This window comes from Fukomys damarensis, unplaced genomic scaffold (assembly GCF_012274545.1).
Source record: "Fukomys damarensis isolate Sample0158 unplaced genomic scaffold, DMR_v1.0_HiC HiC_scaffold_23, whole genome shotgun sequence".
Taxonomy (NCBI): Eukaryota; Metazoa; Chordata; class Mammalia; order Rodentia; family Bathyergidae; genus Fukomys; species Fukomys damarensis.
The window spans coordinates 31,078,222-31,101,623 of NW_022900935.1; the positions used below are offsets into that span (position 1 = coordinate 31,078,222).

At 38.7% G+C, this 23,402-nt stretch overlaps 1 protein-coding gene across 1 annotated transcript in view; it reads left to right on the forward strand.

Moving 5' to 3' along the window:
- Window positions 1-23,402, forward strand: part of Zyg11b (zyg-11 family member B, cell cycle regulator) — a 112,528-nt gene that overhangs the window by 63,911 nt on the left and 25,215 nt on the right. The window contains exons 4-7 of the mRNA XM_019205415.2: window positions 3,899-4,653; window positions 14,973-15,113; window positions 17,687-17,863; window positions 20,955-21,019. Of these exons, the coding sequence (XP_019060960.1) occupies window positions 3,899-4,653; window positions 14,973-15,113; window positions 17,687-17,863; window positions 20,955-21,019 (1,138 nt within the window). The remainder of the gene's footprint in view (window positions 1-3,898; window positions 4,654-14,972; window positions 15,114-17,686; window positions 17,864-20,954; window positions 21,020-23,402) is intronic.

Below are 23,402 nucleotides of genomic sequence, written 5' to 3' on the forward strand. Positions count from 1 at the left end.
CTTTCTAATTTGGGTATTTCTATTTTTTTATCTTTCTAGGTCACTGATTTTTTCTCCATCTGTTCCCTCAATCTGCTTTTGAGCCCAAACAGTATTGTATTTTTCAGTTGTAAAATACGTTTTTTTTTTTTGGTACCGGGGATTGGACTCAGGATCTCGCGCTTGCAAGGCAGGTGGTGGCACCACTGAGCTAAATCCCCAGCCCAGTTGTAAAATTTTGATTTGATTCTTTATGTTTTCTCTTTCCTTGCTGAAGCTTTCTGGTTTTCATTTGTTTCAAGCATGTTTGTAATTGCTCACTTTTGAAAATGTATTTGCATTTTGACCATCACTCCTTTCAAATCTTTATGAAATGATTTTAAAATTTCTGTTACCTCAGTTGACATCTGTTGTTAGCTTTTCTTCTGTTTTAGTATATGACTACTTTTTGATAGAGAGCTGGATGTCTTGAATTCTGTGTTCTCCTATTTTGGTTTGTGTCTGTGACAGTCGCAGTCAAAGCACAGCCTCGTCGCTGCTGTAGGAGTTGGTGCTCTGGCTTCCCACTAGGATTCCAGGGACACCTCTAGCTGAGGGAAAAATGAATGAGTCATTTTTGCTTCGTCATCACAGGCACCATGTTGGGAGCAAGTGATCTTGTTGCTGCTAGGCCACCGTGAAAGTCCTGACTTGTCACCAGGTTTCCGATGACAATGCCCCAACAGGGAGAGTGAAGGACTTCATTACTGCTAGATGGATGTCAAAGTCAGGGCTCCCCAGATGGTATCCACTGACACCACAGGGGCAAAGGTAGGGATGCTGTCAGCTATCCCAGCTAGTAGGGGTGAAAGTCCTGGCTCCATAGGCTTCTCCAACGCCTCCCGTGTGGGGAGGTTGAGGCAGGTAATTACAGCCTTGTGAGGATGGAAACCTAGGCTCCCTTGGTGTTTGCTAGCACAGAGGCAATCTTGGGTCACTTTTTTTTTTGTTGTTGGTACTGGGGATCAAACTCGGGACCTTGCGCTTGTGAGGCAGGTGGCAGAACCACTGAGCTAAATCCCTGGCCTGGGGTTACTTTTTTACCCACTGGGGTCTTCAACTGTCCAAAAATTGCCTGTCTTGCTGTCTCCATCTAGTACTTTGGGTAGAGTGAAGATTATTTTGGAGCTTGTCTGTGCTCATTGTTGTTTCCTGTGGTGCTGGCTTCAACTTTGGGTGTGGGATAAATGACCAGAAAAACACCTAGGGTTTCACTGTGTTTTTCCTTGAGTACCAAGGTCCCCAGCTGGACCGTTTTGTTTACTTTCATAGTGATCTATCCACAGCTCATCTTCCCAGCCTCATTTTTGTTTCCCCATTTGTGTGCTTATATCCCAAGAAATGTACCACATTATCACTCACATCCAGATCTTCAACTGTGTTTTCTTCTCTTTATCAGGGACAGGGCTGCAGGTTTTCCTTTCCTTTGCTTTCTTTTCCTTATGTTCAAGTAATATAGAACTACTTACCATTTTCTAGTTGTATAATGTGCCTACATATGTAAGGCATTGTTCATGCTGTCTCTTCTCCCTTTGAAGCTGCATTTTCCTTCTTTTTCCACCTTTGAGTTATTTTATCATCTTTGAAGTTCTTACTCAAGCATTATCTCCTCCATCCAGTACGTCCCAGATCTCCAGTCAGAATGAATCACTTCCTTGTTTTCATGGTACATTGTACTTAGCTCAGGTATACCATACATCTTGTTCGGTTATGGTTGGTTGTCTTTTTTCTGTGGAATTATAAATTGAGTATAGAGGCATATCTTTTTTTTTCATCTATAATATTTAATACAGCTTGACCTACAGTATTAGTTAAAAAGTTGTTCATTGACTGGGTGTGGTGGTGCACACCTGTAATCTCAGCAATCAGGAGGCTGAGGTAGGAGGATCTCTGTAAGTTTGAGGCCAACCTGGGCTACATAGTGAGTTCATGTCCAGCCTGAACTACACAGCGAGACTGTCTCAAAAAAAAGTTGTTGAATAGATGGAAACCCATCATGAAATTTACCCCCTGATATAGAGTTAAGGTAGTTTAAGACTGTCTCCAGAATAGTACTGTCCAATAAAAACATAGTTTTACGTCCACTGGTGAACACATTAAAAAAGTAAAACAAGAGCTGGTGGCATAACTCAATGGTAAAGTGCTTGCCTAACATGGTTGAGGCCATATGTTCCACTCCTAGCAATGCACATATACACTCAGGTCCATACATGCATGTGTGCACAGGTGAAACAAATTATAGTAACTTATTTAAACCAATATATACAAATTAGTGTCATTTCAACGTATGATAGATATAAAGTTATTGAGATATTTTACATGTCATTTTTTACATCTTTTTTTAACATATTTTTTTGCATCTTATTTTTTGATTGCACTGTGTATTCAAAATCACAGTATATACTTTTTTTGAGAGGGTCTTGCCTTATAGTTCATGCTGAACTCACTTTGTTGTCCAGGCTAGCCTGAACTCAACAGTGATCCTCCTGCCTCAGCCTCCCAGGTGCTGGGATTATAGACATGCCCCACATGGGGCATGGTATGGTGGTGCGTGCCTATGATCCCAGCATTCTGGGAGGCTAAGGCAAGAGGATTGGAAGTTTAAGCCCACCTTGGGCAACTCAGCAATTTAATAAGACCCTGTCTCAAAATGGAGAATAAAAGATGTAGCTTAATGTGAAGGCCCTGGGTTCAGTCCCTAGTACAAGAGAGGGTATGGGTCCTGAATCTGTACTAGCTATTTAAGTGCTCAACAGCTGTGTGGTTGGTACTATATTAGAAAGTACAGCTCTTGACTATATAGTGGGGTTCTTAACATGCAATTATTTATTTTTATCTGTTGTGCTGGCTTTTATAAAGTTTTTTTATCTAATGATAATTGATAACATCCATTAGCAAAGAGTACTCCCTTTAAAAAAATACCTTAGTTCTAATTTGAGGGTGGCTTATTGGCAGTCTGGACTACAACTTTAGGATGAGCTAGCTGAGGGGCCACTTGACTTAGTCTCTTGACATCAAGCTCTTTGTTCTTTATTCTGCCCCAGCTGCTCATTTACTGGAGACTGTTCTCAGACTACCTTCTATTGGCACAGCTGTTGCTTCTTTCATAGTAGATGTTGTTCAGGTGATGTGATACTGCTGAGATATGGCTTCAGAGTATGTGCAGCACTCTTGATTGGTAGGCAGGTGCATCTCTTAGGGATTTCTTAAAGCATTTATTGTGTCTGCTTTATTTACATTCATTTGAAAGAGGGGGGCTGGAACTCCTAGGTCCTTTTAATAGATTTTAGATCTGGCTAGTGGTTTAATAATGTATTACAAGCACTTCATGTGTGCTGAATATAATATATATTGGTTTATATCACAATATGTTGTAGTGAATTTAAAATATAGGCTAGAGATGCATTGGTAGCAAATGAAATATCTTAACCCAAAGTTTAAACCTCACTCATAGTACATAAACTCTGTAAACCCATCAAGGGCTCCATTCCAGGGTATCCAGACTCCCTTCCTGAAGCTGTGCCCTCTAAGAGTTGAAGACTTCTGATTCTCCCTGTCCAGCTGCAGGAAGCTCTGGGAAGTATAGCTGTCTGTATGTCCAGTAAGCTGAGGAGAACCAAACGCCAGTAGAGTTCATAATGATCTACTGGAGTCCTGATTCTGTCTCTTGTTAGCTCTGTGATCTTGGAGAGCCACTTTTTAAGCCTCAGCTTATTTGTCTATAAATTGTAGGCAAGAGTAATAACCTACATTTCACAGAATTACAAGTATCAGATAAAATAAAGTTGCATGGGATCACATTGTAAATGTAGAGTACGGTGGGCATTTTAGCTGTCTTCTAGCTGTTTCCTGAAGTAAAGTGCTGCTTGTGTTTCCTCAGGTCTACTGAACGATGGAACTGTGGGTATTTTTAGAGGCAATCAGATGCGCTTAAAGCGAGCTTGCATTCGCAAAGCAAAGATCTCTGCTGTTGCTTTCCGGAAAGCCTTCTGCCATCACAAGTTAGTGGAACTGGATGCCACAGGTGTGAATGCTGACATCACCATCACAGACATTATCAGTGGGCTTGGCAGTAACAAATGGATCCAGCAGAATCTCCAGTGCTTGGTGCTGAACTCATTAACTCTCTCCCTGGAGGATCCTTATGAGCGGTGCTTTAGTCAGCTTTCCGGCCTTCGAGCTCTCAGCATCACCAATGTTCTCTTTTATAATGAAGACCTGGCTGAAGTTGCCTCCCTGCCACGACTGGAGAGCCTGGATATCTCTAACACTTCAATCACAGACATCACTGCTCTGCTGGCCTGCAAAGACCGACTCAAGTCTCTAACCATGCACCACTTGAAGTGTTTAAAAATGACAACTACCCAGATCCTAGATGTTGTTCGGGAACTCAGACTTCTAAATCATCTTGATATCTCAGATGATAAACAATTTACATCCGACATAGCTCTTCGCTTACTAGAACAGAAGGACATCCTACCCAATCTTGTCTCTCTGGATGTTTCTGGGAGAAAGCATGTGACAGATAAAGCTGTTGAAGCCTTTATACAACAACGGCCCAGCATGCAGTTTGTAGGTTTGCTGGCCACTGATGCTGGTTACTCTGAATTCCTCACAGGCGAAGGATATTTGAAGGTTAGACTTTAAAAATGTGTTATTTTAGCTGGGGGTGTAGTGGCACATGCCTGTAATCCTAGCCCTTGAGAAGCTGAGGCAGGAAGATCTCTGAGAGTTCAAGGCCAGCCTGGGGTACATGGTGAGACCCTGTCTCAAAAAAATCATGAACAAAATAAAACAACAACAAGAAGTATTATTTTGTCAGGCTGGCCAAAGTCTTAGTCGCATAGACCCTGTTAGAATAAATGTCTGGTATTTGGAAAACATTCACAAGGCAGGGAATTATATAGGGCAGCGATAGTGGACCTTTTAAAGCTTCCAGCAATAATCAGCCTGCTGTGGTATGGGTGCTATGGGTTCACGGTACAAGTATAGGGGAAAGGCTTGCTTTTAGAGGTGGAGTTCTAGGTAAAAGCCCAGTTTTCATGCTCCCTCACTCTGAGCAAGCTCTGGCTAACTTAATTTTGAGTTTTGATTTCCTTATTTATTAAAATAGACACTATTTCTACCTTGCAGAATTTTTCTGAAGATCAGCAATTATAAAGTACAGTGCAGTAGGTCCTCAACAAACTGTCTTGTTATGGTACCATTTAGATATTTTGAACCATTTAAATGTATCTACGAAACTAAAGATACTCCTTGTTAAATTGAATATCTAATGGTAGATTAAACTCTTGGAGGAGATCTCTACCTCAGAAATGGTAAAACTTTTCTTGTGGTTTCTGGTTCTTAATGGTTTAAATTTAGTTTAACAAACATCAGTTGGACTTAATACTGTCTTGGATTCAAAGATGAAAAACGTAAAATTCAGCTTTTGAAGAGACTAGTCTCATGGGCATGGTGGTGACATGGTAAGAAATCTGTTATGCATATGTATTTATTTACTTATACTTTAAACTTTTATAGAATCTAGCAAGTACATACTAGTATATATGGAAATGTTTAGCAGAGAGATCTGACTTAAGGCTTTTCTGAAGGATAGACGAATGTGTAGAGACTTAAGGGTGGGTAGCTTGACAGAGGGCCTTCTGTGTACAGAGAATAATATTCACAAAGGCCTGTGTAGTAGGTAGGGAGATTTGACCCTGGCATAGGTTTTTTTTTTGTCTTTTGTTTTGTTTTTGGTACCAGGGATCAAACTCAGGCCCTTGGGCTTGCGAGGCAGGCAGCAGAACCACTGAGCCAAATCCCCAGCCCGGTATTTTTATTTTTATTTAGTCTTTTTTTTTGAGACAGAGTCTGTGTAGTTCAGGCTAACCTTGACCTTACTATGTAGCCCAGACTAGTCTCAAACTTGTGACGTTCTTCCTGTCTCAACTTCTCAAGTGCTGGGATAATAGGCGTGCACCATTGCACCTCTGGCATAACTATTTTTAGAAATTTTTTATGTAAATGTAATGACCAGTCAAAGTTAAGAATCATTGTTAGAAATGACTTTAAAAAAAAAAGAGAGAGGTTATTAAAACTGCCCTTTATTCATGTATATGCAAAAGTTGATATTCCTTTTATTTAACTACTGATTTGAAAGCTAAAACATAATAGATCATGGTAGAAGAGAGCTGAAATTGCTGTCTCCTTTTTTAGAATTGTTTTATTTTGGGCCAGAGGTTTAGCTCAATGGTGCCAGTGCCTGTCTGGCAAGTGTAAGGTCCTGAGTTCGATTCCCAGTTCCACACACAAAAAGAAAAAAAAGAAAGGTTTTATTTTTCTGGGCATGGTGGCACATGCCTGTAATCTAAGCTTACATGCTGAGGCAACAGGATCACAAATTCCATGCCAGTCTTGACAATTTAGCAAGACCCTGTCTCAAATTTTTTTTTAATTGAGTTTATTGGTACATTTTAGGTATACAGTACAATTATATTCATTATTGGGAATTTAGCAAGACCCTCTCAAATTTTTTTTTAATTGAGTTTATTGGTACATTTTAGGTATACAGTACAATTATATTCATTATTGGGATCTTGTACCTTTACATGACAGGTCTTGGTTCTCATTTTTATCAAAAAAATTTTTTAAAAATAGATAAATACAAAGGACTGAGGCTATAGCTCAGTGTGAGGCCCTGGGTTCAATCCCCCAAAAGTCCTCTTCCCACTGGAGAAAAAAGAGAATTGTCTAATTTAGCATAGTTGGTTAAAACCTTGTCTGAAATGATTATCTCAGTATAGTATTGTGATGCTTCTAGTTTAGATTGGCTTATCAAAAAAATTTTTTAAAAATAGATAAATACAAAGGACTGAGGCTATAGCTCAGTGTGAGGCCCTGGGTTCAATCCCCCAAAAGTCCTCTTCCCACTGGAGAAAAAAGAGAATTGTCTAATTTAGCATAGTTGGTTAAAACCTTGTCTGAAATGATTATCTCAGTATAGTATTGTGATGCTTCTAGTTTAGATTGGCTTTATGTGCCTCTTTTTTAGACCACACTAACGGATGCAAATAATTGTTAGTGTAACTCCCTAATATTTATGTGGGATAATGGTTTTTTTAAAAATGACATGCTTATTGTGCCTCTGTCTGCATTACTTATTTTTTCTCCATTAAGTTGTAGGAATATATTTTAAATAGCTTACAGTTGATTAAAAGGGAATTAATGATGAGAATAGAAGATACTTGAGGAAAAGTAGTAGAAGATTCTTGTGGGAAATGGACTCTGCACGCACATTAAACAAACACTGCCTCGAAAACTTATGATTATAGCAAAATTATTTTCACATTAAAATTCTACTTTTTATGTTTTTCCCATTTTTTTACACAATTACAAAAGAAATAAAAGCCCTTGGACCCAGGATTTGGCCCAGTAGCACCTGCTCCTGCCTTGAAAGTGCAAGGTCCTGAGTTTAATCCCCAGTACCAAAAAAGAAAAAAGAAAGGAAAGAAAGAAAGAGAGAGAGAAAGAAAGAAAGGCCCTATAATCTTGATTATTTTTCCTCTTTTGGGCCAAATATTCATTTTCCTCTAAGTTTATCGACCTGTGGGACTTTTCATATGATAAAATTTTTCAAGTGAAAGCCTAGGGTTTGGAAAGAAAAAGATGAATTCTTAAAGGATACAGAGAATGCTCCAAACAGAATGATGGGAAAATAGATCTATCGTTGCTTATTTTATCATCCTTAGAGACTCAACTCACCCTTCATTCCTCCCCAACCCCAATTTATGCAATCTTTAAGATAAAAAAGGTTAAAAAAGAGAAAGGTTTAAATATTTTTAAATAATTAAAAAGAAATAAAAATTTACATTTAAAAAGGAACACTGAAGGCAAGAAATATTTTCCCACCATGTATGCATTACTTAGTTTGGTCCCTTAACTCAGTCAGGAAGTTATTACTGTCCTCAGCTAGAGAAAATGTCATCTCCTTCCTAACTTCCCTTCTTCCACTCCCCTCTTCCACTCCCTTTTGTTTTTAAGAAAATGGCTCTCCAGGGTCATGGCCAGCTTTATTGAGCCTGTGTTTATACCCTGAACTGTTTGATTCTAAAGCTTGTGTCTTTCCAGTACACCTCATATGCCTATTTGAGTATCTTAGGATCTCTCTTTCCCTCACTTTCTTGTCCCACCACAGCTCTCCATTCACTTCCCATTAGTAGGATGTTTACATTTGTGTTTCTACCTCATTCCCAGGCTTTTTTTTTTTTGTACCAGGAACTGAACTCAGAACCTTGTGCTTACTTGCAAGGCATGTGCAGTGCACTTGAGCTAAATCCCCATCCCTGTAGGCTTTTCTGCCAAGCTATGGCTCTAGCTTCTGAGGATCTTTTTAAGTCTGCTAAACCTAGTATTAATTCTCAGTCTTCATATTATTCAATCTAACGTGGTATTCAATGCAGTTGATCTTGCTTCCTCCTTAAGATATAATTTTTAAAACTTACCTTCCAGGGTATCACACTTGACACGATTCTTAATTTTTTCCTACTTTTCTTGCTGCTCAGTCTCAGTTTTCTTCATTGGTTTTTCATCATCTACTAGGCATCTAACTAATGAAATGTTCCATGCTTGGGTCCTGTAGCTTACAGGTTTCTTTTTGTTTGTTTTGTTTCTTCGATACAGGGTCTAGCTGAGTAGTTCCGGCCAGGCTTGAACTTAACTGTGTAGCCTACACTGGCTTCAAATTGGTGGCAGTCCTCCTCCCTCAGCCTTGGGAAGTGCTGGGATTATAGGCGTGTGCCACCATGTGATGACTCCTAAATATGTACCTCCAGTTTAGACCTCTCCTTTGAATTTAGACTTTTGTATTGAACTACAGTAATCAACAGAGAAATTGGTCCATTAAAAAAATTTACAAAGTACTTTTTAAAGATGTCTGAGTTAGTATTCTTGTTCTCAAAGAATTCTAGTCTAGCAGAGAGGAGACAGATTAAAAAATATCTTCAATCTGTGCTGGGCATGCTGGTGTTCATCTGTAATGTTAGCTTTAGAGAGCATAGTGCTGCAGGAGGATCACAAGTTCCAGGCCAGCCTAGGCTACATAGTGAGACCTTGTCTCAAAGAAACACAAAATTTTGGAAATATGTAGTGTGGTGGTACAGCACCCCTGTGTTCCATCTCCACTACTACTGGAAAGAAAAAGTTTTAATCCTGTGTGAAAGTTGCTGTAGTAATGTACAGAGTATTATAAGGAAATTTTGTTCTTTAAATTATTTATACTTTGGGTTTCTCATGTAAGAGAAGCTATGCAATATTTAAGTTGTGTGTCTGATCTGTTTTACTTAATATTATGGTCTCAAAGTGCATCCATTTTCCTACAGATGACTTAAATTTATCCTTTATGGCAGAGTAGTACTCTTGTCTTACTTTTTTGTTGATGAGACACAATACCTGACACCCACCTTAAAGGAGGAAAAGTTTCTTTCAACTCAGTTTGTAGATGTTTCAGCCCATCGTTGGCTGGCTCCAAGGCGTTGTGGTGTGGTAGGGGGTTATCACAGAGGAAAAATAATTCATGGAATGGCAGGCAGGAAGCAGTAGACAGCGAGCAGTAAGCCTGCCTTTTTCCCTTTTATCCCATCTAGGCTATAAACCTTTTAGGTGGTGCCACCCACATGTAGGGTGGGGCTTCTGATTCCAGTAAATCCATTCAGCCACAACCAGAACTATACTAATTCTAAACAGTGGACTAATTTAGTATCACACCCTAATCCCAGTATCACATGCCCTCAAGCTCTGAAAAGCCCCATGTTTGAGTGCATGAGGCTTTGGGGAAGACATCTAGATACAAGCTATGAGATGGCTACTGTGTATAAATACCAGTTTTTTTCTTTAACCATTCATCTGTTGATGGACATGTAGACCAAGTCCAAGATGTAGCTATTATTTGTTGTGTTGCTATAAACATAGGTGTGCATGCATCACGCTGATGTGATGACTTTGATTCCTTCAGGAAGATTCCTAGAAGGGGAAGCAGCTGGGTTAAATGGAATTCTTTTTGAAATAAGTTCTTTCCACAAGGTTCAGGCTGGCCTTAAACTCAGTATATATCCCAGGCTGGTTTTGAACTCACAGTGATCCTCCTGCTTCAGTTTCCTAAATACTGGGGTTACAGGCGTGTGCCACTATGCCCATCTTGGAATTTCTAATTTTAGCATTTTGAGGACTCTCCATACTGATTTGCATAGTGGTTGTACTAGTTTACATTCCCATGAACATTTAGGTGGGTTCGTTTCTCCCTCACAGCTTCATCTGCATTTATTAGTTGATTTCTTTCTTTTTTTCTTTTTTTGGTACCAGGGATTGAACTCGGGCTCTTGAGCTTGAGAGGCAGGCAGCGGAACCACTGAGCCAAATCCCCAGCCCTATTAGTTGATTTCTTAATGACAGCCATACTTTCTGGAATAAGATGGAACATCAGTGTGGCCAGAGATGTTGACCACTTTTTCATATATTTATTGACCATTTATGCTTTTTCTTCTGAGAAATGTTAAGTACTTTCAGTTGCCCATTTTTTATTGGACCTTTTATTTTGAGGAGATCTAATTTTTTAAAAATTTATATTTATTTATTTAGTTAGTTTGTTAGTTTTTTGGGAGAGGGTCTCACTTATGTAGTGAGCCTGACCTGGAACTCACTGTGTAGCCCAGGCTGGTCTCGAACTCACAGTGATCCTCCTGCCTCAGCCTCCCAAGTGCTGGGATTACAGGCCTGCACCACAACGCCCAGCTTCTAATTTTTTTGAGTTCTTTAATCTATATATTAGTCCTCTGAGGAATAGCTGGTAAGATTTTTTGCCCATTCTGTGGGTTGTCTCTTCACTCTTTTTTTTGTTTTGTTTTTTTGGAACAGGGTCTATGTAGTTGAGACTGACCTGGAATTTACTATGTAGCCCAGGCTGGTCTTGAACTCACAGTGATCCTTCTGCCTCAGTCTCCCAAGTGCTGGGATTGCAGGCGTGTGCCACCACGCCCAGCCTGTCTCTTCACTCTTAATTAGTTTTGTTGCTCTGCAGAAGCCTTTTACTTTGATATGATCCCATTTATTGATTCTTGATGCTATTTCTTATGAAATTGGTATTCTTTTCAGAAAGTCCTTGGTTATGCCTGTCCTTGAGTTTTATCTATTTTATCTTCCAGAAGGTTATTTCTGTTTTAATATTAAATCTTGATTGATTTAATTTTAGTACGTGGTGAGAGATGTGGATCTAGATTCAATCTGCATGCATAAAGCCAGTTTCTTCCACACCATTTCTTAGAGAGGCTTTCTTTCCTCCAGTGTGTTTTGGCCCTTTTGTCAAAGATCAAATGGCTGAATGTGCCCTAATTGTTTCTCTGTTCTCTTCTACTGATCCACATACCTGTTTTTGTGCCTGTACCATGCTATTTTTGTCACTGTAGCTTTGTACTATAACTTGAAATCTGGGATTGTGATGCTTCTTGGCTTTGCTCTTGTTGTCTGGGATTTCTGGTTCTGTATGAATTCTGGTTCTGTATGAATTTCTGGTTCTGTAGGATTATTTTTTCTAGTTCTTTACTGCTGTTGGTATTTTTATTGGGATTGTGATTATGTGTGTGTGTGTGTGTGTGTGTTTTGGTGATGTGGCCATTTTGACAATATTGGTTCTGCCTATCCAGGAATTAGGGCATATCTTTGTAATTTCTGATGTCTTCTTTAATGTTTTTCAGGGTACTGTAGTTTTCATCTCCCCATTACAAAGTTCTTTTCACTTCCTTTGTTAGGTTAATTCATATGTTTAATTTTTCTTGAAGCTATTATGAATGTTATTATTTTCCATTTCTTTTTCTGTTGATTCATTATTGGTGCAAAGAGTGTTACTGATTTTTGTGCTTGGTTTGTATCTTGCTCGTTCTCTTTGAAACTGCAAAAACTAGTACATGCAGATACTTTTTTTTGATCAAGTGAGATTGAAGATACTTATAGTTTGAGGTACCACATTACTTGTTTGAAGGCTTATTGCTACTTAGAGATGTTTTAATCACTGAATAAAACATCTGGCTAGTGACATTTGAGTATTTAACATAACAGTAACAAAGTTCTTTATTTGTCTATTTAAAGGTAACTTAAAGCTGTGTTGCACATAGGGATCTATAAAGTAGTGGGAACTAACCAGATACTAGTAAATGAAGTCTGAGATTACTTTGTTTTCTCTCTAAAATTTTTTTTTCATTTCACATTTTAGTGTTTTTCCAAATCTGTAAGTTCAAAATGATTTGAAAAGAACTGAACAAATTGAAAAAATTTATTACTCAGAAACTGCTTATGTGTAATCAGAATCAATTTGTATTTGTGTGTGTATGTTATACATAAATAGAAACTTCAAGAAGCATTTTGTAGAGATACTTCCATTGTTATTTCTACAACCTTTAAAATTACCACTATATGCCTCTGTGTCGTTTGTTATACAACAGTACTATGGTGTAGTTCATTTTAGAGCTAGACCTTTGTAGCATATCATATCAGTGGTTGTAGTGTCAGCCATGATGCATCTTTTCATTTCCTCAGAGTTTTAGTTTCCTATATGAGTGTTTTATACTCATAAAAAAACCTAGTTACTGCGAGCATGGTGGAACGTACCTGTAATCCCACTACTCAGGAGTCTAAGGCAGGGGGATTGCTGTGAGTTCAAGGCCAGCCTGAACTATAAAGCAAGACCTTCTCTGCAAAACAAAAAACAAAAACAAACACAAACCAAAACCTAGTTACTGAGTTTAAGTATTTAATCATTTTTGTGTCTCCCTGTATAATGCCATTGCCAGAAAGAACTATATCTTCCCCCTTAGGAAGATTATGTCTCTCTGAGTGACATTTTTTGTATGTATGTTTTTACCTTTTTGTAAAATAGAACAGATAGCAAAGGTGATAAATAGCAATTATGTAGTTTAATGAGTGAAAATAAGGCAAATACGCTTGAGGCCATCACTCAAGGGACTTTGTCAGTTACCTCAGGCTCTTCTGTGTGCCCTGTTCTGTATAACTCCTTCACAAAAGTAACCTTTGGCCTGACTTTAATAATGATCATGTCAATGCATTTCTTGTTTGTTTGTTTGTTTTTTGGTACCAGGGGTCGAACTCAGGTCCTTGTGCTTGCAAGGCAGGCGACGGTACCACTGAGCTAAACCCCTGGCCCCATTGCATTTCTTTATAGTTTCATGACCCAAATGTTTATCTTCAGACACTTTGATTAATATTGCCTGTTTTAAAAATTTTGATACGTCTTTTACTTCTTCCTGCATCCCTTTCTTTTCCTTAAAACTTGTCTGTTGAAGAAGAATTCAGTCCTGGGCTGGGGGATTTAGCTCAGTGCCTGCCTTGCAAGTGCAAGGTCCTGAGTTCAATCCCCAGCCCCCTCCCCAAAGAAGAATTCAGTCCTTTGGACACGTAGCATTTTCCTTGTTGCTCATGTATACTTATGGTTCATATTTCTCTGTGGTTCCTGCAAATCACTAACTGGATTTGGAGGTTTAATGAGGCTAGAGTTTAATCCCTTTGGCAGGGTTCTTAAGTGCTGTGCTCTTGTACTGGGAGAGTACCTAATGGTGAGTTATTTCTTTTTCTGTGGTGTTAGCAGTTCTTGGTGCTCAGTACCTAGATCTATTTAAGTTATTAGGGATTATGGTATATTTTAATTATTTCCTTTTTACTTGTTGGATTAAGGAGCCACTTTCCATTATTTATATTTGGTTATCCACTGGTATCTGAACCACACTTTAAGGATAATGATATTGAACTTGTCTAAATGAAAACTCATTGGACTTAATTTTTGAACAGAACCTCTTGAGTTTGATAAATCTGGGGAAATTAATGAATTTTTTTGGTGAGTAGTGCTTTTTCTGAACTAAGCATAATCTTAGGTGTTGGGGTAAAATGAATGGGTGAATGGTTAGTCCATTGGTGAATGGGCTGTTAGGATAACAGTTATGAAAGAGATAATTTAGGGGACCCAGTTTAGAACAGTGGGTCAGAGAATGCCTTGATAAAGAAGTATTTAATTTGAGTTAGGAAGGGTAAGTAAAAAATTAGTCATTTAATAAATAGAGAATGGAAGGTTTCAGTTAGAGTACACATTATATAGAGTGGCCTTTTGATGAGAAAGAGCTTAGTTTATTGAAAGATCAGAGGGGAAAAAAAAAGACCAGCACAGCTGTAACACTGTGAGCTATGGGAAAGCGATTACCTTACAAAACAGATAGGAAGACTTTGTCCCAAAATAAAAAGCTAAAAGGACTGGGAATGTAACTCAGTGCCAAGGCCCTGCTTTCAAGCCCTAATACTGCTAAAATAAAAATAAATAAAATAAAAATTTAAAAGGCAGGAAACTCAGTGTGGTGGCTTGTGTCTGTAATTCCAGCTATTTCATGGGATGAGACGGGGAAGTTGCAAGTTCAGTTTGGGCAATTTAGCAAGACTCTGTCAAAAAGGGCATGAGGTAGGGAGACAGACAGAGCCTAATGACGTGGATGGTCTTATAAATAGTGTTAAATATATTGAGATTTATTTTAAATTTAGTTTAGAAAATGTTATCTGAGCGGTCGTGGTGGCACACACCTGTAATCCCAGCACTCAAGAGGTTGACGCAAGAGGATTGCTGTGAGTTTGAGACCAGCCTGGGCTGCATAGTAAGTTCCAGGTCAGTCTCAACTACATAGTGAGACCCTGTCTCGAAAAAAAAAAAAAAAAGAAAAAAGAAAATGTTCCCTGTAGGCTTATGCTTGGTTCTGAGCCCATCAGACATCCTAGAGATGACTATTCTGATTGTGTTCAAAGTAATAATTCCCATTTATTCTAAGTGTTATATAACTATCCTGGATGCCATCTTTATAGTTGACATTTAGATAAAGTTAGAGGGTTTAAAAGAATTCTGGAAGTTAATCTTTTGGCTGTGTTCAAAGGTATCTGGAGAAGCCAATGAAACTCAGATTGCAGAAGCATTGAAGCGGTACAGCGAGCGGGCATTTTTTGTCCGAGAAGCTCTTTTTCACCTTTTTAGCTTGACTCATGTGATGGAAAAAACAAAGCCAGAAATTTTAAAGGTAAGAATAAGAAGCTGGTTATTAAAGTTTTGATAATTGTATAAGAAAATTTGCATTTAGCCTTTGATTTTTATTTAAAATGTGTCAATCTATGATTTCAGTTATTAGCTTAAATGACAGAAGGCAGTTCTATAGTGTTTTGAGGTTTCAGAGTTATTTCATTAAACAGTATTAATGCTTTCAGCATATACTTACTTACCTAAAATCAGTGATCATGATATTTTATTACCAGCTAGAGTAGCAAATGGAAGTATAACTGGAATCCATACATTGCAGTGTATGTTAACTCTATATTGCTTTCCTCTTAGAGTCTTTTTAGAAATACAGTATTACAATTCTGTAAGGTATATTTCCATGCCATTTATGAAATTTCTGTGCTTTTGTAATCGATCCATGTTATTTCCCACTAAACCAAAACATTTTTTTTTGAAGGACAATAAAGGGATTCTTTTTTTTTTTCCCCCCCTTTTTGGTATCAGGGATCAAACTCAGGACCTTGCACTTTTGAGCTCTGGATTCTTAATTTTGTTGATTGCTTAAGTCAGTGTTTATCAAAATGTGGTCTGATGATCTCTGGAAGTCTGGTATATTGCTTATATTACCACTTATTACCACTATAATCCCAGCTACTCAAGAAGCTTAAGCAGGACATCTTACTTTCTCATTGCTGAAACAAAATACCCAACACCCACACTTTAAAGGAGGTAAGGTTTATTTTGGCACACAGTTTGTAGAGGTTTCAATCTGTAGTCAGGTAGCTTCAGGGGAGAGTGGTCTGGCAGAGAGGCATAGCAGTGGAGAAGCAGTTCATGGTAGAGCATGTAAGAAGGAGAGAGAGAGAGTGGGAAGACAGACTCAGGCCACACCTACAGTGACTTCACCGGGCTTTACCTCCCAATATCATACCCAGCTACAGACCCATCAGTAGACTAGTCCAGTGATGGTACCACACACCGTAATCCAGTTGCTTCCCCAAAGCCCCACCTATGACTGCATGAGGTTTTGCGGGACATTTTAGATATAAACCATAACACAGGTGAATCACAAGTTTGAGTACAGCCTGGATAACCCTGTCTCAAATATAAATGAATAAAAAGGACTAGGGATGTAGCTAACTGTGAAACCCTGTGTTCAACCCCAGTACAGTGCCAAAAAAAAATTGTGAACCCCTTTGGGGCACAGGAATCTGCATTTGAATAAGCTCTTAAGATAGTTCTTGTGCACATTAAATTTTGAGAACCAGTGAGTATGGGACTATATAATATTTAATATTTAGTGGGCACAACATTCTGAAGAGACAGATTTTATCTTATGATATACAGATTGTGAAACTGAAGATCTGTGAGGTTAGGTAAGAATAAGTCAGTGGCAGATCCAGAACTGACCTGTCTTCCTAAATATCTTAAATTTTGAGAATGGGGTGCTTGGACAAGAACCAGTAACATTTCATCTCTTACTGTTATCCCCAGTACCTATCCCTCTCTATATATATACCAGAGGATAATGCATTGTTTTTTTGTTGGGTGAGGGGTTCTGTGAACTGGAACAACAAAGGACTAGCTCTGTAGTCCTAACTGAAATATCTGTCCATTCAGAGAATCATTCAGAAATTAAAGAATATAGGAGTTTTTAGTAAAGGGAAGCAAAGGAAAAAGGTGATTGACTAAGAAAGCGGGATTAAAAGAGGGTTTTGTTTTTGTTTTTTAAACTGGGAGGAAAATTGCTTATTTGTATGCTGATATGAATGGCCCAGTACAGAATAAAAAATCGCTGTAGGAGTTAAGGGAGAAATCAGCTTGTCTTGAATAGACAAGAGAAGGAACTGAGTGTTTAAAAGGAGGGATTGGGCCTGGAAGTGTAGCTATGTGGCAGAGAGCTTGCCTAGCAAGCCCGAAGTCCTGAGTTCAATCTCAGCACTGTAAATGGGAAAGTCTAGATAGGAGCTCCAAAAAAACTCATTTATGGTAAGGTCCCGAGGGAGTGGCATATTTTCATCTGTGTATGGTGTGCAGGAGCATACATGTGGGGAGAATTTAAAGTACTTTCTTGGTTGTTTTCATTTTCTTAGTGTTTTTGACAGTGATGTCTTCAGCTGATAGTGAGAAATGGTAGGGACTTTGGGTGTTTGAGGAAGAGACAGAGAGGAGGCCATGGAGAGGTGAATGAATTTTATCGCAATAACTCTACCAGTGTTGTCAAGGAAAGGAAGCTTGGGAATTTAAAGTGAAATTTGCCACTAGTTTTCCCTCTTCAAGTCAGTAAACAATTATTCTTCACTGCTTTTCCACATTAAGGCCCTCTAACAGGTCTTAGAATACAAAACTGAGCACTTGTGTAGAAAAGATCCACGCATTCATTTTGCTTTCAGAGAAAATGTCTAGATATGAACAACTAGATACCTGCCTTGACCAGGTAGGCAGAAACTATGAGTAACTAATGTGCTGTGCTCCTTGTACATGAAGATGGAAGATTACTTAAGACATCTTTAAAATTATTATAGATCAACAGAGTAATGTTGCTCTGTGAAGATGGCTTGTATTTATGAGGTGAGTTAAGACTAATTTTCTTTCCAGCTTGTGGTTACTGGGATGAGAAATCACCCAATGAATTTACCAGTGCAACTGGCTGCAAGCGCCTGTGTATTTAACCTAACCAAGCAGGATCTTGCCGCAGGAATGCCTGTCCGACTGCTGGCTGATGTGACCCATTTGCTGCTCAAAGCTATGGAACACTTTCCCAATCACCAGCAGGTAAGCGCATATAAATAGTTATGCAAATAGTCCTTCTAGAAGCATGGTATGATGGTGCATACCTGCAATCCCAGCACTTTGGGGAACCCAAGGCAAGATGATTGTTTTGAGTTCAAGGCCAGCTTGAATTACACAGCAAATCTTTCTCTTCCTCCCTCTCCCTCTTTCTCCTTTTTCCCTCTTTCTCCCTCTTTTTCCCTCTCTCTCCTTCCCCCCTCTGTCCCCTGCCTCTAAAAAAAGTAGTCGGGTTGGATACAGCTCAGCAGCACTGTGCCTGCCTTGCAAATACAAGGTCCCAAATTCAATCTCCAGTACCAAAAAAAAAGGAGTCTTTCTAGGTTTTCCTTTTCCCAATTTCTTACCTCCACACAATTAAAGTTAATAGATTAAGGCTGAGTTGGGTCTGGTGGTACATGCCTGTAATCCCAGCATCCTGGGAGGTTGAGGCAGGAGGATTGCAAATTTGAGCACAGCCTGGACAGTTTAGCAATTCAGCAAGACCCTGTCTCAAAAAAAGTGAAAACAGTTATAGATGTAGCCCAGTGTTGCAGCCTGGCTGCAACAATCCCCAGTACTGGAAAAAAAAAAAAAAAATGTAGGGCTGGGGATTCAGCTCAGTGGTTCCAGCACCTACCTTGCAAGAGCAAGGGCCCAAGTTCAATATCTGGTACCAAAAAAAAAAAAAAAAATTGCAAAACCCCGGATGTGATCCGCAGTACTGTCCCTACCCACAAAAGGACAGCTTGACCCTCCCTATTGCAAAAATCCAAAATCAGAAATTCTTTGAAAACTGAAAGTTTTGACACCCAATTCTCAAAAACTTTTGGATTTGGGGCTTCTCAGATTAGGGATTCTCAATTGATAAAGTCTACGCAAATGTTCCAAAATCTGAAAAACTGACAGTGAAACTATTTTTGAGCAGGTGTTTTGGATAAAAGCTATTCAGCCTGTATGTTGGGAGCACAGGAAAAGCGTTTAGAACAGCTAAAAATTAAGAAGGCTTCCTCAAAGATGCAGTATCTGCCTCTTGAGCTGGATTGTGAAGGAAAATTAGTTTCCATGTAGGTAGAGGAAGAGGAATGGGCATTCCACACAGACTAATTGGGATAGCATTATCGGCTTTCTTATTTCTGTGGATCAGTTCAAATAATTACAGTGGACCTTCAAGTTACAGCCTGATGTACAAACAACTTGGGTTATTTGGGTTAATGGAAGATTCATCTGCCTCTTGTTATCTACAGTGTGTATCCAGATAAATGTCCAGGTCTCAGCTGTATTGACTTACAACTAGCTTGAGTTACAACCAGCCCTTGGGAACCGATCAAGTTTATAAGTCAAGGGGCCACTATACTTATTTGGGTAGAGAAATGAGGAGAAAGGTGGCATAAGAGGCAAGGTACCTCCTTAGCTACCCATCTGCCAGATAACTGCATGTTTCAGGTGAGGTAATTGGATCATCAAGCATAGTCTGTTATCACCTTTCCCTGCAGTGAATATAAAACTTCTGTGAAACCCTTTTAATTAAGTACACTTGTCTTCTTAATGTTGTAGGGATTTAGTACTACTTTTTTCTCTGCCATTCCTTCTGTTATCTAATTTCTGCTCATCTTCCATGAAGCAAGTATAGATTTTATATCAGTTTTCTATTTTTTTACTAGCTTTATATATATATATCCCATTAATTTGAGTTTTCTTTCCTATGTTTGAGCGCCTTTATTTTGGGTCTTCTCTGGATAAGAAGAAATCTTCCAACAGAATATGTGGAAAGCTTTTTAACATATTAAAAAGCCATTCTTCCAAGTTAAATAGCTAATAATATTTAATAATGACATTTCTTTAAAGCCATGCCTTAAAGGTTATGACTTTGCTTCATAAGAATACAGTAACCTGAGGCCGGGCGTGGTAGTGCACTCCTGTAATCCCAGTAGTCAGGAGACTGAGGCAGGAGGATCGCTGTGAGTTCAAGACCAGCCTGGGCTACATAGTGAGTTCCAGGTCAGTCTCAACTACATAGTGAGACCCTGTCTCAAAAAACCAAAAAAAAAAAAAGAGTACGGTAACCTGAATCACCCTTCTATTATGATGATATATTCTTTTTGCAGTACTGGGGATTGAACCTAGGGGGTACTTCTTCTGGTTGGTGAATGATCCATATTTTTATTTACTCTCATTTGATTGTACTGATTGAAAATTACTTTTTACTCTTTTTTTTCTGGGCCTGGTTTGCTTCTAGCTAGCCTACTCTGCTGATGAGGTGGCCTGCTATACTTCTTTTTTTGGTTTGTTTGTTTTGTTTGTTTGTTTTTTGAGACAGGGCCTCACTATGCAGTTGAGACTGACCTGGAACTCACTATGTAGTCCAGGCTGGTCTCAAACTCACAACAATACTCCTGCCTCAGCCTCCCGAGTGCTGGGATTACAGGCATGCACCACCACGTCCGGTTTATGCTTCTTTATTGTAGTAAACTGTCACTTTAAAATTTTTAAAAATTTTTTATTATTTATTGTTTGAAACAAGGTCTCCCTGTGTAGCCAGGCTGGCCTTGAACTCATTATATAGTCCAGGCTGACCTTGAACTTGTGGCAGTCCTCCTGCCTCAGCTTCCTGAGTGCTAGGATTACAGGTACACATCAGCACACCCAGCAACTTTCGATTTAATTAAAAAAAAAAAAAAAAGATACAGCCGGGCATGGGGGTGCACGCCTGTAATCCCAGCACTTGGAAGGCTGAGGCAGGAGGATCTCTGTGAGTTCCAGACCAGCCTGGGCTACATAGTGAGTTCCAGGTCAGTCTCAACTACATAGTTGAGACCCTGTCTCCAAAAAAATTAAATAAAATAAAAAGATTCAAGACTATCAGTCTTTATTTCAAGGCCAGAATGTAGACTACTAGCCCCTTATACTGTTACATTAGAGTCAGGCTGTCTTCAGACCAGGCTGGCTAAAATTTCTTGATGATGTGTCACCCACCACGGGATATATATGCAGTAGTATAACACTTGGCCAAGGCCCTGGGTTCAATTCCCAGCACAAGAAAAAAAAAAAAGATAACTAATATTTTATTCATATTTCCCTCCTTCCTTTTCTTTAGTTACAGAAGAATTGCCTCCTTTCACTTTGCAGTGACCGGATCCTTCAAGATGTTCCATTCAACAGGCAAGTGGTAACTCCAAAACTTAAAATTTAAAATTTTAGAAATCTGTTTTGAGTCATTTCTTACCAGTAAAAATATCCTTGATTGACTGGGTAGAGTGTGCACACCTGTAATCCCAGCACCCAGGTTCAAGGCCAGCCTGGGCTACATAATGAATTTGAGGCCAGCCTGAACTATGTAGCGAGACCCTGTTTCAAAAGTATAACAAAAAGACCAACCAAAACAAAACAAAAAATAACCAGATATCCTTGGTGTAAGATTGCTTTAAAGGATACTAAATCTACTTTGTCAAATTTAGTGCTTTGACCCTTGATACCATTTGACCCATTTTCATAGCACTTTGCTTGAGAATGTGTATTAGTTATAGAAGTGCAGATCCTAGGCTGTGGGTCGGGTGACTTGAAGGGTCATCATGCCATTTTGGACCACTTACCTCGGCCTCAGTTGCCACGGCCATACTTGGTCTATCTCAGGGCATCCAGCCACTGTTGGAGTCTGAGAAGCAACCACAAAGTGAAAGATCTTGAGACTGAAGCAGATCAGAGAAGCTCAGGCTGAGGCTGAACAGTACCTATCCTCATGCATGTGATGAAAGAGTTTCAAGGCCAGGGAAGCCGTGGCCCCAGGGTCCCATGATGGCAGCAGGACTGAAATAGAGGAAGGGACCGAGGAGAGGATGGCTCTCCTCTCACCCTGCTTCTGGCAGAACAGGGAAAAAGTCCTCCTAAGTCTTTGTCCATGACTTCTGGCCAGAAATCCATGAAAACTATGATATAAATGGGTAAGAGAAGAAAGAAGTGTCCGTTTGTGTATTGGCATTGAAGATACCCTTATGAAATATGAAGCTTCGGCAAAGTCGAGGTCTAGTCTTACGAAATGCATTAAATTATTTCTGTATATTATATGGTAGATCCCTTTGCTTTTTGAAGAGTGACATATCTAGGTTCTTTGTACAAACTTAGTTCTTATCCAAATGCTTTATCTTTTACCTCATATTTCTTAGAAATGTAATGAGTATATAATGTCTGTTGGTCTCTGCCTCTAAGCTTAAACAGCATTTACTGTATATCAGTGTTGAATTTTTCTTCGATCTAGTAGGAAAAAAACTCAATTCTTTGAAAAATAAAGGGGTTAAATAAAAAATTTTCCCTTGTACTTTCTTGAAAGCCCAGGGCTTTATCTATGGAAAAGTAGTAAATAGTTATTTTGTAGCTTGAAGGAAACAGCAGCCAGAACCTTGACAAAGGATCAAAACAGTCAATACACTGTACTAGTGTTCTTGTTTTGGTTGTGCTTAATTTATCTTAATCAAAATTACTGCATAATAGAACTCAAGAACTTGTTGTATGTTATTATTTAGTCTAGCGAGAATCATTTAAAAGTAAAGACTGTCATAAAAAAGAACTTATATTGGTTATAGTTTACAGAATATCCACACTGTATTGTATTCTGTGATCATTATTATCTCCATTCAAAAGATGAAGAAATTGCCAGGCATGGTGCCACACACCTGTAATCCCAGCACTCAGGAGGCTTAGACTTCAGATCATGATCATGCATTCAAGGCCAGCCTCTGGGCTACATATCAAGATCCTTTCTCATAAAACGAAACAAACAAAACACCCAAAAAGGAATGGACTCATAGAAGTTCGGTGTCTTTCTCATGGTTTCATGGTTAATAACTGGAAAGCTAGACAGACTCAAGTCTTCTATTTTTAGGTCTTGTATTCTTTTCTTTGTAGCATGTCTTTTATTATTATTTGGTATTGAATCATGGAAGAAACTTTTAAGTGGAAGTTAAGGGAAGCCATATAGCAATTCCATTAAGTATAAAGGGTGTCCCTTGTTTTCTAAGATGTTGTAATTTGGGAACTATAAAGGTGATATGTTAGCTGGACGTGGTGGTATATCCCTCTAATCCCAGTCCTCAAGAGACTGAGGCAGGATGATCACCTCATGTTTGAGGCCAGCCTGGGTTATATAATGAGTTAAGGCCAGCCTGAAATACATAGTGAAAGTCTGTCTTAAAAGAAACAAAATAAAACATTTTTTTTTCATTTTACTGTTGCAAAATGTATTTAATCAGGGTATTTTAAAATGGAAATTTATTCTTCATGATTTATGAAAAGTATATTTCTCAAGTAGCAACATTACTGAGACTTACCTTTCATTGGGTAAAAGAATTCAGTGTTATCTGGTATGGCTAAGGACTGAGGTGTTTTATTTATTTATTTTTATTTTTTATTTTTTATTTTTTTGGTACCAGGGATTGAACTCAGGTCCTTGTGCTTGCAAGGCAGGCCACCGAACCGCTGAGCTAAATCCCCAGCCCTTCATTTATTATTTAAAATAAATATTTGGATAAAAACATAACTATATATTTCT